The sequence below is a fragment of the Dendropsophus ebraccatus genome, chromosome 10 (genome assembly GCF_027789765.1).
Source record: "Dendropsophus ebraccatus isolate aDenEbr1 chromosome 10, aDenEbr1.pat, whole genome shotgun sequence".
Classification (NCBI taxonomy): Eukaryota; Metazoa; Chordata; class Amphibia; order Anura; family Hylidae; genus Dendropsophus; species Dendropsophus ebraccatus.
Genome location: NC_091463.1, coordinates 10,611,718 through 10,629,896, shown reverse-complemented (window position 1 = coordinate 10,629,896; position 18,179 = coordinate 10,611,718). Strand labels below are relative to the sequence as shown.

At 46.0% G+C, this 18,179-nt stretch overlaps 3 protein-coding genes across 5 annotated transcripts in view; 1 reads left to right on the top strand and 2 right to left on the bottom strand.

The window, feature by feature from the left end:
• LOC138766173 (metabotropic glutamate receptor 6-like) overlaps positions 1-83 on the bottom strand; it is a 73,683-nt gene extending 73,600 nt beyond the window's left edge. Inside the window, exon 1 of the transcript XR_011358692.1 lies at positions 8-83. The gene's annotated coding sequence lies outside the window, so the exon portion shown is untranslated. The remainder of the gene's footprint in view (positions 1-7) is intronic.
• ABT1 (activator of basal transcription 1) lies at positions 45-4,867 on the top strand. Of its 3 annotated transcripts, none has more exons than XM_069943562.1 (4): positions 45-156; positions 492-773; positions 2,612-2,787; positions 2,871-4,867. In XM_069943562.1, exons 2-4 carry the CDS (start codon positions 500-502, stop codon positions 3,234-3,236), a joined length of 816 nt encoding a protein of 271 aa, XP_069799663.1. In that variant the 5' UTR covers positions 45-156; positions 492-499; the 3' UTR covers positions 3,237-4,867. The 3 variants fall into 3 exon arrangements, with proteins under 3 accessions (XP_069799663.1, XP_069799665.1, XP_069799664.1); XM_069943564.1 differs by having other exon boundaries at positions 151-220; XM_069943563.1 differs by lacking the exon at positions 45-156 and adding an exon at positions 178-261.
• Positions 4,868-7,789: 2,922 nt separating this feature from the next.
• On the bottom strand, positions 7,790-15,307 carry LOC138766176 (catechol O-methyltransferase A-like). Its single transcript, XM_069943565.1, has 5 exons — positions 15,228-15,307; positions 13,325-13,644; positions 12,066-12,259; positions 8,325-8,456; positions 7,790-8,167 (listed from the first exon to the last, which is right to left on the bottom strand). The coding sequence occupies exons 2-5, from the start codon at positions 13,596-13,598 to the stop codon at positions 7,988-7,990; spliced, it is 780 nt and encodes a 259-aa protein (XP_069799666.1). The 5' UTR covers positions 13,599-13,644; positions 15,228-15,307; the 3' UTR covers positions 7,790-7,987.
• Between the last annotated feature and the right edge of the window lie 2,872 nt (positions 15,308-18,179).

Sequence of the window (18,179 nt, the reverse complement as noted above, 5' to 3'; positions counted from 1 at the left end):
CACCCACCACGTTCTTGGTATCGCCCGAAACTTCTCGCTCCACCCTCCCGCTGCTCCTTCCTCCTGACGTGACGTCATCACTGAGCGCCGGGAAGTGCACGTGTCGTACGGAGCGGTGACAGAGCCCGGAAACCGTCGCTTTCTCTGTTATCAGCGGTATGTGAGCCCGTGTCCCTGTAGCGTGCGGCATTCGGAGCCGGGGCCGCGGAGTCTGCACAGGGTGATAGCTTGGCTATGTAGCGGTGTGATTCAGATCACGTGGTGTGTGTGTGTATGTGTGTATATATATATATATATATATATATATATATATATATGATCCTTAATCTAGGTGTAGGGTGGGTCCTGCCCCAGGTGCCGGTTCCCTTTAATATTGTGTCGTCTTTTTGTGTAACTGTCCTGGATTTGGTATAAAGAATTTGTTTTATACGATTACCGGTTGTTTTCTCTGCAAGTTGACGACTTTGTTTTTGCCTTTTTTGTTTGTCTAGAGAAGAATATGGAAGACGCACAAGAGCAGGTGACTGAGAGCCGGGAAGAGGAGGAAGAGAAAGATGGCACAGAGAGTGGAGAGGACAGTGGCGGGGGAGGAGGGGACCCTGAGGTGGCTGAGGAAGAAGAAGAGGAGAAGGACTCCGAGGGGAAGAAGAAGAAAAATATTATCCCTGGAATAATATACCTGGGTCACATCCCACCACGGCTTCGGCCGCGTCACATCCGCAACATGATGAGCGTCTACGGGGAAGTGGGGAGGATTTTCCTGCAGACCGAGGGTGAGGACTGAGGCTAATATACAACATATAGAAGATGAGCCACACTACAGGAACTGATGGCGGTGTAAGGGTGTTAGGTCCTCTGCAGCATTACTCCTGAGCATGGACTGGTTGGTTCCTCTAGCGCCTCCTATAGATGGAGGGTTACACTTCGCTATCCTAACCTACCAATCCTTCTCCTATGTCAGTGCTTCCCAACCTTTTCCACCTCGGGGCACACCTTGGAAAAAAAATGTTCCTCGGGGCACCCCTACTAAATAATGTTCTACAAAATAAAAAAAAACGTCATACAGTGACTCACAGGTGACGTCTTCTTTGATCTGAGGAGTCACTTTCCCTTTTCCTCTCCATCCGCCATGATGATTTCTTCCAGCTACTTTTCATCTCTTCAGAACCTGCAAGACAAACAATTTAGGCTCCGCACATTTCTAGCAACTTCCTATCATTTCTCCCTCCTGTCGGCTCCCAAAGTAACTTCTCCTATGTCACTATCCTTACCTACCAATCCTTCTCCTATGTCACTATCCTTACCTACCAACCCTTCTCCTATGTCACTATCCTTACCTACCAACCCTTCTCCTATATCACTATCCTTACCTACCAACCCTTCTCATATGTCACTATCCTTACCTACCAAACCTCCTCCTATGTCACTACCCTTACCTACCAAACCTTCTCTTATGTCACTATCCTTACCTACCAACCCTTCTCCTATATCACTATCCTTACCTACCAAACCTTCTCTTATGTCACTATCCTTACCTACCAAACCTTCTCCTATATCACTATCCTTACCTACCAATCCTTCTCCTATGTCACTATACTTACCTACCAATCCTTCTCCTATGTCACTATCCTTACCTACCAATCCTTCTCCTATGTCACTATCCTTACCTACTAATCCTTCTCCTATGTCACTATCCTTACCTACCAAACCTTCTCCTATGTCACTATCCTTACCTACCAAACCTTCTCCTGTGTCACTATCCTTACCTACCAAACCTTCTCCTATGTCACTATCCTTACCTACCAACCCTTCTCCTATGTCACTATCCTTACCTACCAACCCTTCTCCTATGTCACTATCCTTACCTACCAACCCTTCTACTATGTCACTATCCTTACCTACCAAACCTTCTCCTATATCACTATCCTTACCTACCAAACCTTCTCCTATGTCACTGTCCTTACCTACCAAACCTTCTCCTATATCACTATCCTTACCTACCAAACCTTCTCCTATATCACTATCCTTACCTACCAAACCTTCTCCTATATCACTATCCTTACCTACCAAACCTTCTCCTATATCACTATCCTTACCTACCAACCCTTCTCCTATGTCACTATCCTTACCTACCAACCCTTCTCCTATGTCACTATCCTTACCTACCAAACCTTCTCCTATGTCACTATCCTTACCTACCAACCCTTCTCCTATATCACTATCCTTACCTACCAACCCTTCTCCTATGTCACTTACAGACATATTAAAAAGAACAGGACCCAGAGCTGCCAGGATAATCGCTGATCATCCGGGCAGCCCAAAGGATATAGCAGCGGTCTGCTGCTGCCACTCCTATTCCACGGAGCGGTAGCAGATCGCTGCTATATAAGTTGTTTGTCTTTCAACATGTTGAAAGACAAACAACCTTAACGATCAGCCAAAATAAACGATGTCTGCTGATCGTTGCCTCCTAACAGCCAATATCTGCTGAATACGGACGATAATCTTTCCGTGGAATAGGGCCTTTACTGAAGGCCTATTGTAAGGGATAGTCCCTGCACGCTTTGCTATGAAACTCCACAAATTGAATAGGAAGTTTTGTCTTTGTCAGATCGCGTTGTCAGAAAGAAGAAGAAGAAAGCCGGCAGTAACGCCCGCGATTACACAGAGGGATGGGTTGAATTTCGAGACAAACGTGTGGCCAAGCTAGTCGCCGCCAGTCTGAACAACACCCCGATGGGCACCCGGAAGAAGAACCGATTCCATGACGACTTGTGGACTATGAAGGTGAGATGGGGAGATGTCTTCTTTTTGCTGACACTCAGTCTGTGGCTTTGTATTGTGATCCTGTGACTCCTGTGCCTTTACAGTATCTCCACCGCTTCAAGTGGTCTCACCTGAGCGACCGGCTGGCTATGGAGAAGCAGGTGCGGAAGCAGAGAATGCGCGCCGAAGTGTCTCAGGCCAAGAAAGAGACAAACTTCTACCTGCACAATGTGGAGCGCAGCAAAAAGTTTGCCAAAGCGGATCGCAAAAAGTCTGCGGAGCCTGGTGGGAGCGCGGTGCCTGACAAACAGTGGAACTTCACACAGCGGAAGACAGAGGAGGAAATACAGAGGCTTAAATCAGGCGGCGACAAGAAGCGTATACGGAAACGGCAAGAACTGGCGGAGCGAGCTCAAGAACAATCGCAGACTAATCGCTCGCTTCTTCACAAAATTTTCAATGCTTCCTGAAGGTGGAACAAGAGAGATTGTAAGACGGAGGATGGATGTAGTGGCTTTCCCTCCAATATGGCTGCTCTTATGGATTGTCATGCGGGAAGTGAGGAAGAACCATCAAGTCAAGTTCTTACCAAATTCCTGGATTATTAGATGCTGGATTACGGTAATTTTATGGTTTTGTGAGACCGTGAAATGTGCAGGATGGATTCAAGTACGACACTGACCTTGTATATAGTAAATGTGTGAGATGAAGGCAACTCGTGTCCATGTCCCCTGTCAGAGCACATGGTCATAGGGGAGGGGGGTCCCAAGTAACTGAGATACCTTCTGTGGTTGGATACACCAACAGGCTTATAGGCTGATATTGTGCAGTTGTAGCTGTAATGTACAGATACAGACTCCTACATCTATTTGCGCAATGTTGTAGTCTAGCGCTGGTTTTTGAGATGTGTCCAATAAATGGAAAGTTAATTTTTTTTTAGAGCAGCCCAGGGGAAGAGGGACAGCAAGAGAGATGGAGCAGGCAGAATACTGCCTCAGAGGATCCGGACTACTGTACAACCTGGGCAGTCTCGTTTTTTTTTAACAAGGCTGCCCAGAGTTCCCCTTTTAAAGGGGTTATCCAGCGCTACAAAAACATGGCCACTTACACCCCTACTGTTGTCTTCAGATTGGGTGGGGTTTTAAAACTCTGTTCCATTGAAGTAAATGGCTTAATTGCAAACTGCACCTGAACTGGAGACAACAGCAGGGGGAAAAGTGGCCATGTTTTTGTAGCGCTGGATAACCCCTTTAAGCTCCATATACTTCAATGGAACTGAGTTTGAAACCCCACCCAATGTGGAGACAAGAGAGGGGGAAAAGTGGCCATGTTTTTGAAGCGCTGGATAACCCCTTTAATAACCTGGATTATATCTGGATTTTCAAGGCCATTATAAAAATGAAAGCTAGTGTCTGGTTGTCATGGTAACTGCTGCTCATAGGTCTGATACTTCTCCCTCCTCTTAGTTCTATGGGTTGTATTATTAAAGGGGTTGTGCTATGAAGCAAAGTTTGTAATATCAGACATGTAAAGGAATAAAATAACTTGCCCCCATGTACAGTTTTTCTCAGCCAGGGATTTAGTCACTTCCTGGTTTTCTCTCTGACCCAGATGTTGCCATGAATCCCACAATCCCCCTTCCTTGCAGGCCAATTTGTTTACCCCCAAGAGATTGCTGTTAAACTGAGCATGCCCGACCATCCAAAGGGAACGGGGTACGGGAACAATGCAGACACATGGGGGATATCTCATAGCACATGATCAGAAATGCTTGTACATTAGAGATGTGTAGTCTAGACTTGTTTGTGCTAAATCAAAAAGGTATTACGCAGAGGTAGTCATTTTTGGTTGGGATTTATTTTAGCCTGTTTATGCTTCATAATACACCTCTGATACGGCCATACCCATCACATTACACTGCTGAAAAAAAATAAGCTTGTCTGCTTCACAGCCGCAGAGGTGGAAGTGGCCAGCAGGGGGCGATCATATCTAGTCTCTTAGGACACTGTGGTAAGATGCTGATGTTTTTCCCCTCTATGATCACATGACTGACTTTGCTGTGGTTGTTTTTTTATATAGCTAATAAATAAAGAAAACAAAATGTGATTTGTGTTAAGAGAGAAGTCACATGAAACTAAAAATTACAAAGCCAGGGGGCATAGGAACATAATAAAGTATATTTACCCATCCTCGTGCTGTCGCTGACAGCTGCCGGCCTTCTTCAGCTCCAATGTCATGTACCTGGCTGCTCGATTGCCTGTTTAGCCAGTGACTGGGGCGAAAAATAGTCATCAACATAATGTACCTGGATGGTGTCTGGAAAAAAAACAGCTGGCGGCCGAGCAGAGGCACAAGGACTGGTAAGTGTACATATGTTCTCCCATTCACCTGGCTTTATGGGGGAGATTATGGCGCAGTCTTAGGGTATGTTCACACTGAGTAATTCAGGCGGAATTCTGCAGTGGAACTTTTCCTCCTTAATTACTCTACATACCCTTGCAGTAGGAATCTTCTTGTTGCCCCTAGCAACCTATCGGCTCAGCTTTCACACACACACACACATATATATATATATATATATATATATATATATTTATTCATTCATGAGCACTGGTAAAATAAACGATGAGCTGTGATTGGTTGCTATTGACAACAAGGGACATTCCTACTATAAGACTGCGCCATACCTGTCCCCCTGTCATGCGTCATCCTCATTTCCTGGGCCGGTTTATAGTAAATGTAGCAGAGCGATCCAGGCAGGACTGATGGACCCAGAAATCCCTTTAAAAGCTGCGTAGGTGTGGGGTACAAGCTGGGTGTAAGTGTGTATACGTCTTCTTTCTGTCAAGGTGTTACATTAAAAACACACTGTATTTCTTTCCAAGTTCACAAGTTCTTATTCAGGGTAAATCTTAAAGGGATTCCTGGGTCCATCGGTCTGCTACATTCCCATACACCTGCTCGGTGGTGTTCCCATGCTGGCTGCGGTGCAAACCTCTTAAAGTCTACCATAGAGTTGTGCCTATTCCTAGAACAACCGTACCAGGTGAGTGGTCCCATCACAGACCCCTCACTATTTGTTTGATCCATAGTAATAAACTAGGAAGTGCTCCTTTTATTTTCTTCTACTGTGTATAATAAAGGGGTATTCCCTACATTAGGGATGGGGATCATCCTGCTTAAGGCTTTGCTGGTCAGGCATGATGGCAATTATAGTTGGAGGGTCAGGTTACAGATGGCATCATTTGACATTTGCAGAGATTGCAGATAATCCCAAGTTTGCTGCTCTTCTCTCCGGTGACACAATTATTAGAGATGTGACATCATTCCGGGATCAGGATACAGGTGCAATAACCTGTGACCCCCCCCCCCCCCCCAATATGTATATATCCAAGGGGTGTGCTCCCAAAGAGCCCAATGGTATATAATCCAGGTTATTAAAGGGGTTATCCCCCTTTTCCCCCTCTCTTGTCTCCAGATTGGGTGGGGTTTCAAACTCCATTCCATTGAAGTATATGGAGCTTAAAGGGATTATCCAGTGCTACAAAAACATGGCCACTTTCCCCCTACTGTTGTCTCCAGTTTGGGTGGGGTTTTGAAACTCAGTTCCATTGAAGTAAATGGAGCTTAATTGCAAACTGCATCTGAACTGGAGACAACAGTAGGGGGAGAAGTGGCCATGTTTTTGTAGCGCTGGATAACCCCTGTAAAGGGGTTATCCAGTGCTACAAAAAACGTGGCCACTCCCCCCTCTTGTCTCCAGGTCAGGTGTGGTTTGCAATTAAAGGGGTTATCCAGCGCTATAAAAACATGGCCACTTTTTCCCCTACTGTTGTCTCCAGTTCAGGTGCGGTTTGCAATTAAGCTCCATTTACTTCAATGGAACTGAGTTTCAAGACCCCACCCAAACTGGAGACAACAGTAGAGAGAAAGTGGCCATGTTTTTGTAGCGCTGGATAACCCCTTTAATTGCAAACTACACCTGACCTGGAGACAAGAGAGGGGGGGGGGAAGTGGCCATGTTTTTGGAGCGCTGGATAATTAACATTGCTGTGTAATTATCTCAGACTGTATCACACATGGTTTAGATTAACCATGGTAGTATCAGGCATATAAGATTCAGATACACCAGCATGGCAGACAGTATCACATGTCAAGCTCAGATACACCAGCTCTGTAGACAGTATCACACACAACAGGCTCAGATACACCAACATTTATTACTCGTATTCTGACCAAGGTGTCTGTGTGGAAACAAGTGCAGGAAAATACAGTGACTACTTCTGACTATACAGGCACCAGTATACTGACTATCATGGAGAGAAGAGCGCCCCGGTCTGCTGCAGTCAGGGCATGCTGGGAGCTTTGCAGCAGCAGGAGAGCCGCGGGTTGGAGGCCATAAGAATGGGATGTATAATAGAAGGACGCCTGCTGGACGCCCTTCTGGCTTTGGCCCATAGACTCGCCTATACCATGAATTATTTGGACAATAATGAACAGTAATGACATAACTGGATGAGGACGAGCGGCATCAGGCTGTGTCCTTCCTAATTCCGCCAGCTCTTAAGTCCTGCCCTAATCCTCGCAGGCCTCTGTGAGCAGCCCCCTCCTTCTGGGTGACCTAAATTCCTGAGCCCCATCATTATTCTAATTACAGCCTATTAGCCGAGGTGCCATAGTCGCCTCCGATCGGCCATGTGTGTCCTGTCCTGGAATGTGTTGCCCCCCCAGCCTCCTCCGTCACAGGCCCCAGAGAGGGGTATTCTGTAATGGCTGTCTGTATCACAAAGCGCTGTGTTGTGTTCTTGTATTATACAGGCAGGGTCCCGCACCCCCCATTCATCACCCCCGACCTCCTTATTGATGCTCATGTTCATACATTCAGTACTCCATAAATTCAATCAAACCACCACAGTATTGCAATGAAACTGCAACGTGTGTGAACACAACACCCATGGGATCTGAAGTGGGGAACGTATTGCTTGTAATAGAACTTCAATTGTACAGAAGACGGAGCCCGATGCATTTGTTACTTTTTTTTATTTTAGATGCAAAATGTCAAAGTTATTATTTCCAGGCAAAAAAAAAGGTCTGTCTCCGAAGACCTGACCTGTGGGGGGGGGGACGTATCCGTATGAGGCGGTTATTGGATGCCCTTATACCATTACCAGTCCATCCATCCTTCTCTGGGTGGTATGGCCAAGCTCTGCCCTGCAGTCCATCATCCTAAGAACACTGATTTCTCCAGACCGTCCTCCACCTGTAGGTACTCCAGCACCGACTTGTAATATTGGCTCCGGTAGCGTGGGCTGTTTCTTACGTACTTCAGGTAATCTGGAGTACCGGGACATATGACGTTATCGGCCAAGAGAACAGAACCTGGCTTTAACAGGCCGCTTTCCTGAAGGAGAGAGAATGGAAGGTTATGGCACTGGGACAAGGGGATGCCAGGATACGATGACCGGGGTATAATGCAAGGAAGAACATGCTGAAGTTATGTGCTTATAAGAAGGCAGAGACATGTGGGGGAATAGAAGCCCCAGATGCCCCTCACTGACCTCCAGCAGTTTGGTGTCGGGGAGGTAGCTGACTTTCCAGTGGTCGATGAAGACGAGGTCAAACGTTTCAATATCCAGCTTCTTTTTCAGCTGAGGAATCAGGGCCGAGGTGGATCCCACCAGCAGCTCCACCTGCAAGACATACAATTGGATTGTAACACCAGCCCAGATTTCCGAAAACATTTTAAAAAGATTAAAAAATCTGACGTATCCAAAGACGCATACAGCTCTGCCCTATCTACACACATCTGTCGCACATACACGCACACACACAGGCCTGCTGCACATACATACATACATATACACACACGCACGCTGCTCTGCCGCACCTACACACAGATCCGCTGCACATACACACACAGGCCTGCTGCACATACATACATATACACACACGCACGCTGCTCTGCCGCACCTACACACAGATCCGCTGCACATACACACACAGGCCTGCTGCATATATATATATATACACACACACAGGCCTGCTGCACATACATATACACACACGCAGGTCTCCTGTACATACATATACACATACGCAGGTCTCCTGTACATACATATACACATACGCAGGTCTCCTGTACATACACACATACACATACGCAGGTCTCCTGTACATACACACATATTCTCATTCCTTTTGCCTTCACCACTCCCTTTTTATTCAATGCCCCCATTTGGACCCAAGACTCCTGACCCCCCCCCCCCCCCCCCCCCCCCCCGGACTATTCCTCCACCCCTAGGGGGCGCTATCACAAACGACAGGTTTACACCCAGATATTAGTTGGCTTAACATTCTGTACTACAATTTAGCACATGACTCACATCTAAGGACTCCTCCCTAGACTGGGGTTACACCCCCTTTAAACCGTGACCACGCTCATTTTTGAAAACCAGCAGAAAAACTAATAATAAATGGCGCAGGTCACGATTATGCCACAAAGTCCTGCGCTTTGCCTAGTAAGGATGTCATTAGCGAGGTTTGCCATTCTGGAGTCCAGGAAAGCTGTGTAACAAACAGTATGGCTGCCAGTTATCATCCAGCAGTTACTGATGGAAGAGCCTTTGGGGTGTATTCTATGAATTGAGTCATAGCTCTGCTGTCTCCTTATATAGGACCCCAGGGCCCCTATACAGCTACATGTACACCCCTGCACCCCCACAGGCTGGACCCTGGGGTCCCAACATACAGCTACATCTACACCCCCACAGGCTGGACCCTGAGGACCCCTATACAGCTACATATACACCCCTGCACCCCCACAGGCTGGACCCTGGGGTCCAAACATACAGCTACATCTACACCCCCACAGGTTGGCCCCACAGGACCCCTATACAGCTACATATACACCCCTGCACCCCCACAGGCTGGATGATAAATCAGAGTTTCCCTGCCGCAATGAATCACTGGATACCCAATGTGGAGACATGTCCTCTATTACTGTGCCAAGGTCTGTGCTGTCACATAGATGAGACGCTTCCTCCCTATAGGATTCATGATAAACGCTCATTTACAAGACTCCTTCCTTGTACTACAGTCCTGAGCCCAATGTAATGACACTCGGCGGCATCCCAGGAGGAATATTAGTCAGCGGTGAACCAGGAGGCGTTCTGTGGACTTGGCATGATGAAGACGGGCACGGGTAATGGAGGGGGGCTAGATGTGTCCTCTCACGGGAACCAGACGTTCACTCACACATTTTTAGCAGCTGGTTCCACTTTACACTGACAGCCAGAGCAGCGCTCATTTACTATGTACTGCAGAATACAGTCCCAAATACATATATATACACACACAACTTATATTGATCTGTAGAGGATAGAGGGGTGATGTGTCTGCTATAAAGTCTTCCAATTTTATAGTGCAGAACTATATATTTCTTTCTAAATGACATGCAGGTCCTGTTCTTAAATAGCAGCCACAGTCGGGGCCACCCATATCTATGTACTAAAAAAAAAAATCTTGACCACTAGGTGTCTCCCTTCTTTGCAATCTGCTGTCCACTCTCTGTTGTTAAGGGAAATCTGTCTCTATTAAGGCTATGTTCACACTGCGTACGAATCCGTACGCAGGTCTTACGCCGCCGTACATGTGCGGCTGAAACTACGGGCGGGCGAAAAATAGACATGCGGCCGGATGCGTGCGAACCGCGAACATACGCCCGCAGTACATTTACTTGGAAATCTTCGCCCAGCCCCGTAAAACACACAGAACCTTTTGGATCGAAAAATCAAGTTCAATTTGGCTGAAATAAGTTCTACGTACGGGACCGCATGGAAATCCACAGCCGTGAGTTTCAACATTTCCGTCCTCAAACAATGGTCTTGTTAATTTTTCACAGCGCTGTATACGATCCGGCCGTAAGCTCACACGTAGTGTGCATTGTGTGGCCGTATATCATACGCTTGGCCGTATATCGTATACTTTCAAGCGAACACATCAACCTCAAAACTACGTGCGTATATTCGCGGTTCGCACTACGGACGGATTCATACGCAGTGTGAACATAGCCTAAAAGAGCATTCCTATCTGGACAAGTTATGCTGTGAATAGCTAGGCAACTAAGGGAGGGAAGTACTACAGCTCCGACCCTGTTAAAGGTGTACTCCAGCAAAAAAAATCTTTTATATCAACTGGTGTCAGAAAGTTATATAGATTTGTAATTTACTTCTATATAAAAAGAAATCTCAAGTCTTCCAGTAATTTTCAGCTGCTGTAGGACCTGCAGGAAGTGGTGTTTTCCAGTCTGACACAGTGCTCCCTGCTGCCACCTCTGTCCATGTCAGGAACTGTCCAGATCAGGAGAGGTTTTCTATAGGGATTTGCTTCTGGACAGTTCCTGACATGAACAGAGGTGGCAGCAGAGAGTACTGTGTCAGACTGGAAAGAATTCACCACTTCCTGCAGGACATACAGCAGCTGATAAGTACTGGAAGACTGAAGTTTTTTATATAAAAGTAAGTTACAAATGAAGTTTCTGACACCAATTGATTTGAAAGACTTTTTTCCACCAGCGTACCTCTTTAAATGGAGAGAATGAGAAATCGCTTTGCACCATGGAGGTGACTCCTTTGCTAAGTCACCTCCTCAAAAGTTTAAAATTTATTTTTTTCAGTGCAACCAAACTGATTGCTATGGGGCAGAATACTATGGGACATTTACAGGGATTACTCCTAAAAACCTATAGACCAGGGAAAAGAGCGGCTGCAGTGTGACATGACTCCTGATCCCTGATGGTGTCCATCTCCAGCAATGCCATTAAAGCTATCCCAGGCTTATCTGACTCCAACGCACACAAAGCGGAGCAATGAGAAAGCTGGTAAATCCTAGGAACTGATCCTACATGGCTGGGGATCTCACCTTGCACGTCTGGCCTGTTGGCCGCTTCTCGGCAGATTTTTCCCATGAAGGATAAGAAGATGGACTCAATGGGTATTGAGCAGTACGAGAAAACAGCTGAAGGGGCAGCTGCAGACACTGTAGTGTGGTATAGAGAAGAGCCTCTTGGAGACGCCACTTGCGCTGCTGGCAAGTGGACTGCGTGGCGTTCTGCTCTGTCTGAGAGCAAGAGGGGGGAGGAGGGGAAGCTAGTGGGAAATCAGATATAAGGGGCAGCTATAGGGGAATAAAGGGGAAGTCAGGTGGAGTGTATGACAAAAGAGAGAGAAATGGATAAGATATAGTGGATATGTAAAAGCTGCTGCCCAACATGTCCTTGGCACAATACCATGGCTTCCCACCTGTGCATCCACTCCTGCCAGCTGAAACAGGTCTTTGGCCACCTGGGCATAGTGGGGGTTCATTTCTATAGTAATGAGTCGAGCGCCAGGGGGCAGAAGACGGGCTATCCTTAAGGTTGAATATCCACAGTATGTACCAAGCTCCAATACATAACGGGGACGAGTCTCTAATACCACCGCATCAAGGATCTCACCTGTCATAACAACACAGAGAGAGAGGGTATATTACAGGGATGCATTACAAGTAATTTATTGATGATATACTTATATTACCAATAATACTGCCTCCTATATACAAGAATATTACTACGATAATACTGCACCTATATACAAGAATATAACTACTATAATACTGCTTCTATATACAAGAATATTACTACGATAATACTGCACCTATATACAAGAATATAACTACTATAATACTGCTCCTATATACAAGAATATAGCTACTATAATACTGCCCCCTATATACAGGAATATAACTACTATAATACTGCCCCCTATATACAGGAATATAACTACTATAATACTGCTCCTATATACAGGAATATAACTACTATAATACTGCTCCTATATACAAGAATATAACTACTATAATACTGCCCCCTATATACAAGATTACTACTATAATACTGCTCCTATATACAGGAATATAACTACTATAATACTGCCCCCTATATACAGGAATATAACTACTATAATACTGCTCCTATATACAAGAATATTACTACGATAATACTACACCTATATACAAGAATATAACTACTATAATACTGCTCCTATATACAAGAATATAACTACTATAATACTGCCCCCTATATACAGGAATATAACTACTATAATACTGCTCCTATATACAAGAATATTACTCCGATAATACTGCTCCTATATACAAGAATATAACTACTATAATACTGCTCCTATATACAGGGATATAACTACTATAATACTGCACCTATATACAAGAATATAACTACTATAATACTGCTCCTATATACAGGAATATAACTACTATAATACTGCTCCTATATACAGGGATATAACTACTATAATACTGCTCCTATATACAAGAATATAACTACTATAATACTGCTCCTATATACAAGAATATAACTACTATAATACTGCCCCCTATATACAGGAATATAACTACTATAATACTGCTCCTATATACAATAATTATATACCTGTTACATAAGAATGACACTAAGCACAGTAGTTATGATTTCCAGCATTAGGACAGGTAACGTCTCACTCACCTTTCTTATCTCCAACGTTCATGGCCCACTCCACATTGGTGCAGAAGGAGTCTATGGCGGAGATGACGCTGAGGGCGTCCCCCGGTTTGGCACAGCGCTGTACATACTGCAGCATCCGCATAGGCCTCGTGGTTCCAGATAGAAAGTCTCGTATTCGCTCCAGGTAGTTATCGTGCCACCATAGCGCCCATTCCCCATCGGTGCGCACTTTCCATATAACCAGCAGGACAACGCTCACCACAACGGCCACGAGAGTCAGGACCGTGGCCAACATCACGTGACCAGGTCAGGTACCAGGCACAGGACCACGAGAGCAGCACCTGCATCAATGTTACATGTAACCTCAGTAATGAATCCAATAACAATAGGAAAACTGTTACAATTGTATCAAATCCAGTTCTGGGAGTTTGCTACAGTGTATCAGTGCAGGTAAGGTGTCAGTCTGCTACAATGTATCAGTGCAGGTAAGGTGTCAGCCTGCTACAATGTATCAGTGCAGGTAAGGCGTCAGTCTGCTACAATGTATCAGGGCAGGTAAGGTGTCAGTCTGCTACAATGTATCAGGGCAGGTAAGGTGTCAGCCTGCTACAATGTATCAGTGCAGGTAAGGTGTCAGTCTCCTCCAATGTATCAGTGCAGGTGAGGTGTCAGTCTCCTCCAATGTATCAGTGCAGGTGAGGTGTCAGTCTGCTACAATGTATCAGTGCAGGTAAGGTGTCAGTCTGCTACAATGTATCAGGGCAGGTAAGGTGTCAGTCTGCTACAGTGTATCAGCGCAGGTAAGGTGTCAGTCTCCTCCAATGTATCAGTGCAGGTAAGGTGTCAGTCTGCTCCAATGTATCAGGGCAGGTAAGGCGTCAGTCTGCTACAATGTATCAGTGCAGGTAAGGTGTCAGCCTGCTACAATGTATCAGGGCAGGTGAGGTGTCAGTCTGCTACAATGTATCAGTGCAGGTAAGGTGTCAGTCTGCTCCAATGTATCAGTGCAGGTAAGGCGTCAGTCTGCTACAATGTATCAGCGCAGGTAAGGTGTCAGTCTGCTACAATGTATCAGGGCAGGTAAGGTGTCAGCTTGCTACAATGTATCAGTGCAGGTAAGGTGTCAGTCTGCTACAATGTATCAGTGCAGGTAAGGTGTCAGTCTCCTCCAATGTATCAGTGCAGGTGATGTGTCAGTCTGCTACAATGTATCAGTGCAGGTAAGGTGTCAGTCTGCTACAATGTATCAGGGCAGGTAAGGTGTCAGTCTGTTACAATGTATCAGGGCAGGTAAGGTGTCAGCCTGCTACAATGTATCAGTGCAGGTAAGGTGTCAGCCTGCTACAATGTATCAGTGCAGGTAAGGCGTCAGTCTCCTCCAATGTATCAGTGCAGGTGAGGTGTCAGTCTGCTACAATGTATCAGTGCAGGTAAGGTGTCAGCCTGCTACAATGTATCAGTGCAGGTAAGGTGTCAGTCTGCTACAGGTGACCACTATCATGGGATGGTAAGAAACTGGATCAACATGTATAATACTTACAAAGTCTCTCACTTATACAGAGACTGACTGTCACATGACCCATAGGGACAGGGTGACACAACTTCCCCCCATAAGGAAACACTCTAGAATGTCACTGCTTAGCCTTTGTTTTTTTAGTACAATGCCAGATTTAAAGGGATTTTCCTAGAGGTAAACAGGGCCAGGGCTGCACATGGGGTAACAGCTGGTAGAGTTGTGTGCAGGCGGTGGTCACTCAATAGTTAATATCAGTCGGTAGCTACATAGGCTCTCTCGGTAGTCCAAGGCTTAAAAGAACGGATGACTATGGAGGGAGACGCATACAAAGCTATGGCGGCAGCATCCATGCAGACAGGACACTAGGTGCTATATAGACAGAGCAATAGCAGATCTACAGGCACTTACTGAGAATTGTGGGCTTCCCTGGCTCTGGGATGCGGAGTCCTCAGCACTGGGTTGTGTATGTGACTTTACAGGAAGGAGGAGGAGAAGCCAAGATCTTCTCACTCCGCCTTCCTGCTGCTTTGTAGAGAATCTAGGAATCCATTCATCAGCTGCTGCAAGTTTCACCTCTAGTTGCTAGGGAACTACAAGGACCAGAAGTCAGTGGGCGCGTATAGGCGCATATAACTAGTCTATGCAGACCCCCTTATACAGCTGCAGGGGGTCCTGCTATGTATACCTGCCCCCTCTATAGGAATGATTGGCCGCTCTCTATACACGATATAACAATAGGGTTCTATCCTAATGTCGGTACTAATCCATCCGCAGTCACCGTCTGTGATAGGACTACAACTCTCATCATGCCCTGACAGATCCCTGCAGTCGGCGTCTTGTCCGTACACTGTTCCCTCCTGAATGCAATGACCCTTCAATTATTGCAGAACTACCACTCCCAACAAGCCTGGATACAAAGCGATCAGCTGATCCCAGGAGATGAGGTTTATAGATGTGTCCTTAAAGGGATTATCCAGACTCTTGTGTGGGTGGGGTTTTGCAACTCAGTTCCATTAAAGTGAATGGAGCTTAAAGGGTTACTCCAGCTGGGTTCCAGCGGCGAGTCCCGCATCACGGTGCTCCGGTGCCTGGTTTCCGGCCGCTTCCTGGTGCCTGACGCGGGCCCGAGACGTGACATCTCAGGTCCGCTCAGCCAGTCAGTGACGGAGGCGGGATCCATTTCAAGTCCGCTCAGATCCCGCCTCCGTCACTGACTGGCTGAGCGGACCTGAGACATATCGCCGCTGGAACTGGGGAGGTGAGTGGACGTCTTTTCCCTTAGCCACCTCCTCCCCGATCCCAGCAAAAAAGTGCCCCCCCGCTGGAGTACCCCTTTAAAGGTAATGTACCATAAAGCAAAGCACAACTGAACTGGCAACAAGAGTCCTGATGTTTTCTAAGCCTTAAGAGCCCCTTTAAGAAGGCCACCAGCCGGCATAGGAACTGTAACAGGCAATGCTTTCTGGGAAAATGTACACAAATTAAAGGGGTACTCCGGTGATTTTTTTTTTCTTTCAATAAGTTATACAGATTTGTAATTTACTTCTATTAAAAAATCTCCCATCTTCCAGTATTCATAAGCTGCTGTATGTCCTGCAGGAAGTGGTGTATGCTTTCCAGTCTGACACAGTGCTCTCTGCTGCCACCTCTGTCCATGTCAGGAACTGTCCAGAGCAGGAGAGGTTTTCTTTGGGGATTTGCTGCTGCTCTGGACAGTTCCTGACAGACAGAGATGGCAGCAGAGAGCACACTTCCTGCAGGACATACAGCAGCTGATAAGTACTGGAAGACTGGAGATTTTTAAACAGTAAGTAGTAAGAAGGAAATTACAAATCTGTATAACTTTCTGAAACCAGCTGATCTGAAAGAAAAAGATTTTTGCCGGAGCTCCCCTTTAAGTCTTCTCTAAAAGGAATAGAACTGTCTCTAGTGCCACCTAGAGGTGTAAGCCTTCCTATGTGCAGAGACTACACCACCTAACCAGTAGTGACTAGCCATCTACAGAGAGGACTTCTAACCTGTCTCCCTCCAGCTTCTGCAAAACTACAACTCCCAGTATGCCCTGACAGCCTTCGGCTGTCAGGGCATGCTGGGAGTTGTAGTTTTGCAGAAACAGGTTTGTGAACAATGATCTACAAGGCAGATTCCTATAGCGATTTTACAGCAACAATTCTCTTCCTCCTCTCCAGAATCGCGCTCATTCACATCACTCTCCAGCAGATCCCAGTCCGACGGGTCATCTCCACTTCCCGCATTTCCCGACACCAGTGCTAAAAATCCCACAATCCTCCTTACCCTGGCACTGAATTCTCCTCATCTACAGCCCTGAGCTTCACCGACTCCTTCATCACCATCAAAGCTAAAGAAGCAGCGCAGCGTGCGTCATCCACAGGGAGAATGGCGCAGCCTTGAACAGGGCAGAATAATGGCTGATGTTGTGCCATTGTCAGAGGGGTCAGGGGCAGATCACTTGCCGCACACAGAGGGGGGCACTTCACATCTGAGCCCTATTCTATTACATCCACTTATGATGAATGCAGGCGCAGACCTTACCCAGGATTTCTAATTAATATTACAAGGACACTCGGAGTAGGAGACGGGTTTTTAAAGGAATATTTACAGTGACGGCGGCTTAACAATGCGCCATTATCAGAGGGGAATTGTCACATCTATCCGCAGAATAAGCCGTAGATGTCTGATAGAGGTGGAAGCCATGTCTATCTGAAGACGAGAGCCCTCCCTAAAATAACCCGCTCTTCTGTATCCAGCATCCCGACTACCTGGGATGGGATGGGGGGGCCTGTCTTCTTATGATATATGTTGGTCTCACCCCTTGGACCTGTCAGACATTGCAGGTTACGCCATGAATTGGCGATATGGAGTACACCTTTAATATTTAGGGGAAAAAAAAAAAAAAAAAAAAAAGAAAAAACAGCACCACCCCTGTCTTCAGGTTGTGTGAGGAATTGCAGCTTTGTTCTCTTGGTTTTAATAGAACTGAACTGCAATACCAGTTGAGGACAGGGGTGGCACTGTTTATGGAAGAAAGCAGCTATGTTTATCTAGTCCTGAATAATCCTTTTAAAAGGGGTACTCCAGCGAAAATCTTTTTCTTTCAAATCAACTGCTGTCAGAAAGTTATATAGATTTGTATTGTACTTTTATTTAAAAATATTCAGTCTCCCAGTACTTATCAGCTGCTGTTTGTTCTGCCGGAAGTGGTGTATTCTCTCCAGTCTGACACAGAGCTCTCTGCTGCCACCTCTGTCCATGTCAGGAATTGTCCAGAGCAGGAGAGGTTTTCTATGGGGATTTGCTGCTGCTCTGGACAGTTCCTGACATGGACAGAGATGGCAGCAG

What these genes read in the sequence shown, in the direction of transcription:
- ABT1 (XM_069943562.1), top strand. Translation starts at nt 500, where the DNA reads ATGGAAGACGCACAAGAGCAGGTGACTGAGAGCCGGGAAGAGGAGGAA. An exon ending in GATTTTCCTGCAGACCGAGG is followed by an intron (nt 774 to 2,611) that starts GTGAGGACTGAG and finishes TGTCTTTGTCAG; the next exon opens with ATCGCGTTGTCAGAAAGAAG. An exon ending in ACGACTTGTGGACTATGAAG is followed by an intron (nt 2,788 to 2,870) that starts GTGAGATGGGGA and finishes GTGCCTTTACAG; the next exon opens with TATCTCCACCGCTTCAAGTG.
- LOC138766176 (XM_069943565.1), bottom strand. Translation starts at nt 13,598, where the DNA reads ATGTTGGCCACGGTCCTGACTCTCGTGGCCGTTGTGGTGAGCGTTGTC. An exon ending in GAACGTTGGAGATAAGAAAG is followed by an intron (nt 12,260 to 13,324) that starts GTGAGTGAGACG and finishes TTGTTATGACAG; the next exon opens with GTGAGATCCTTGATGCGGTG. An exon ending in CCGACACCAAACTGCTGGAG is followed by an intron (nt 8,168 to 8,324) that starts GTCAGTGAGGGG and finishes TCTCTCCTTCAG; the next exon opens with GAAAGCGGCCTGTTAAAGCC.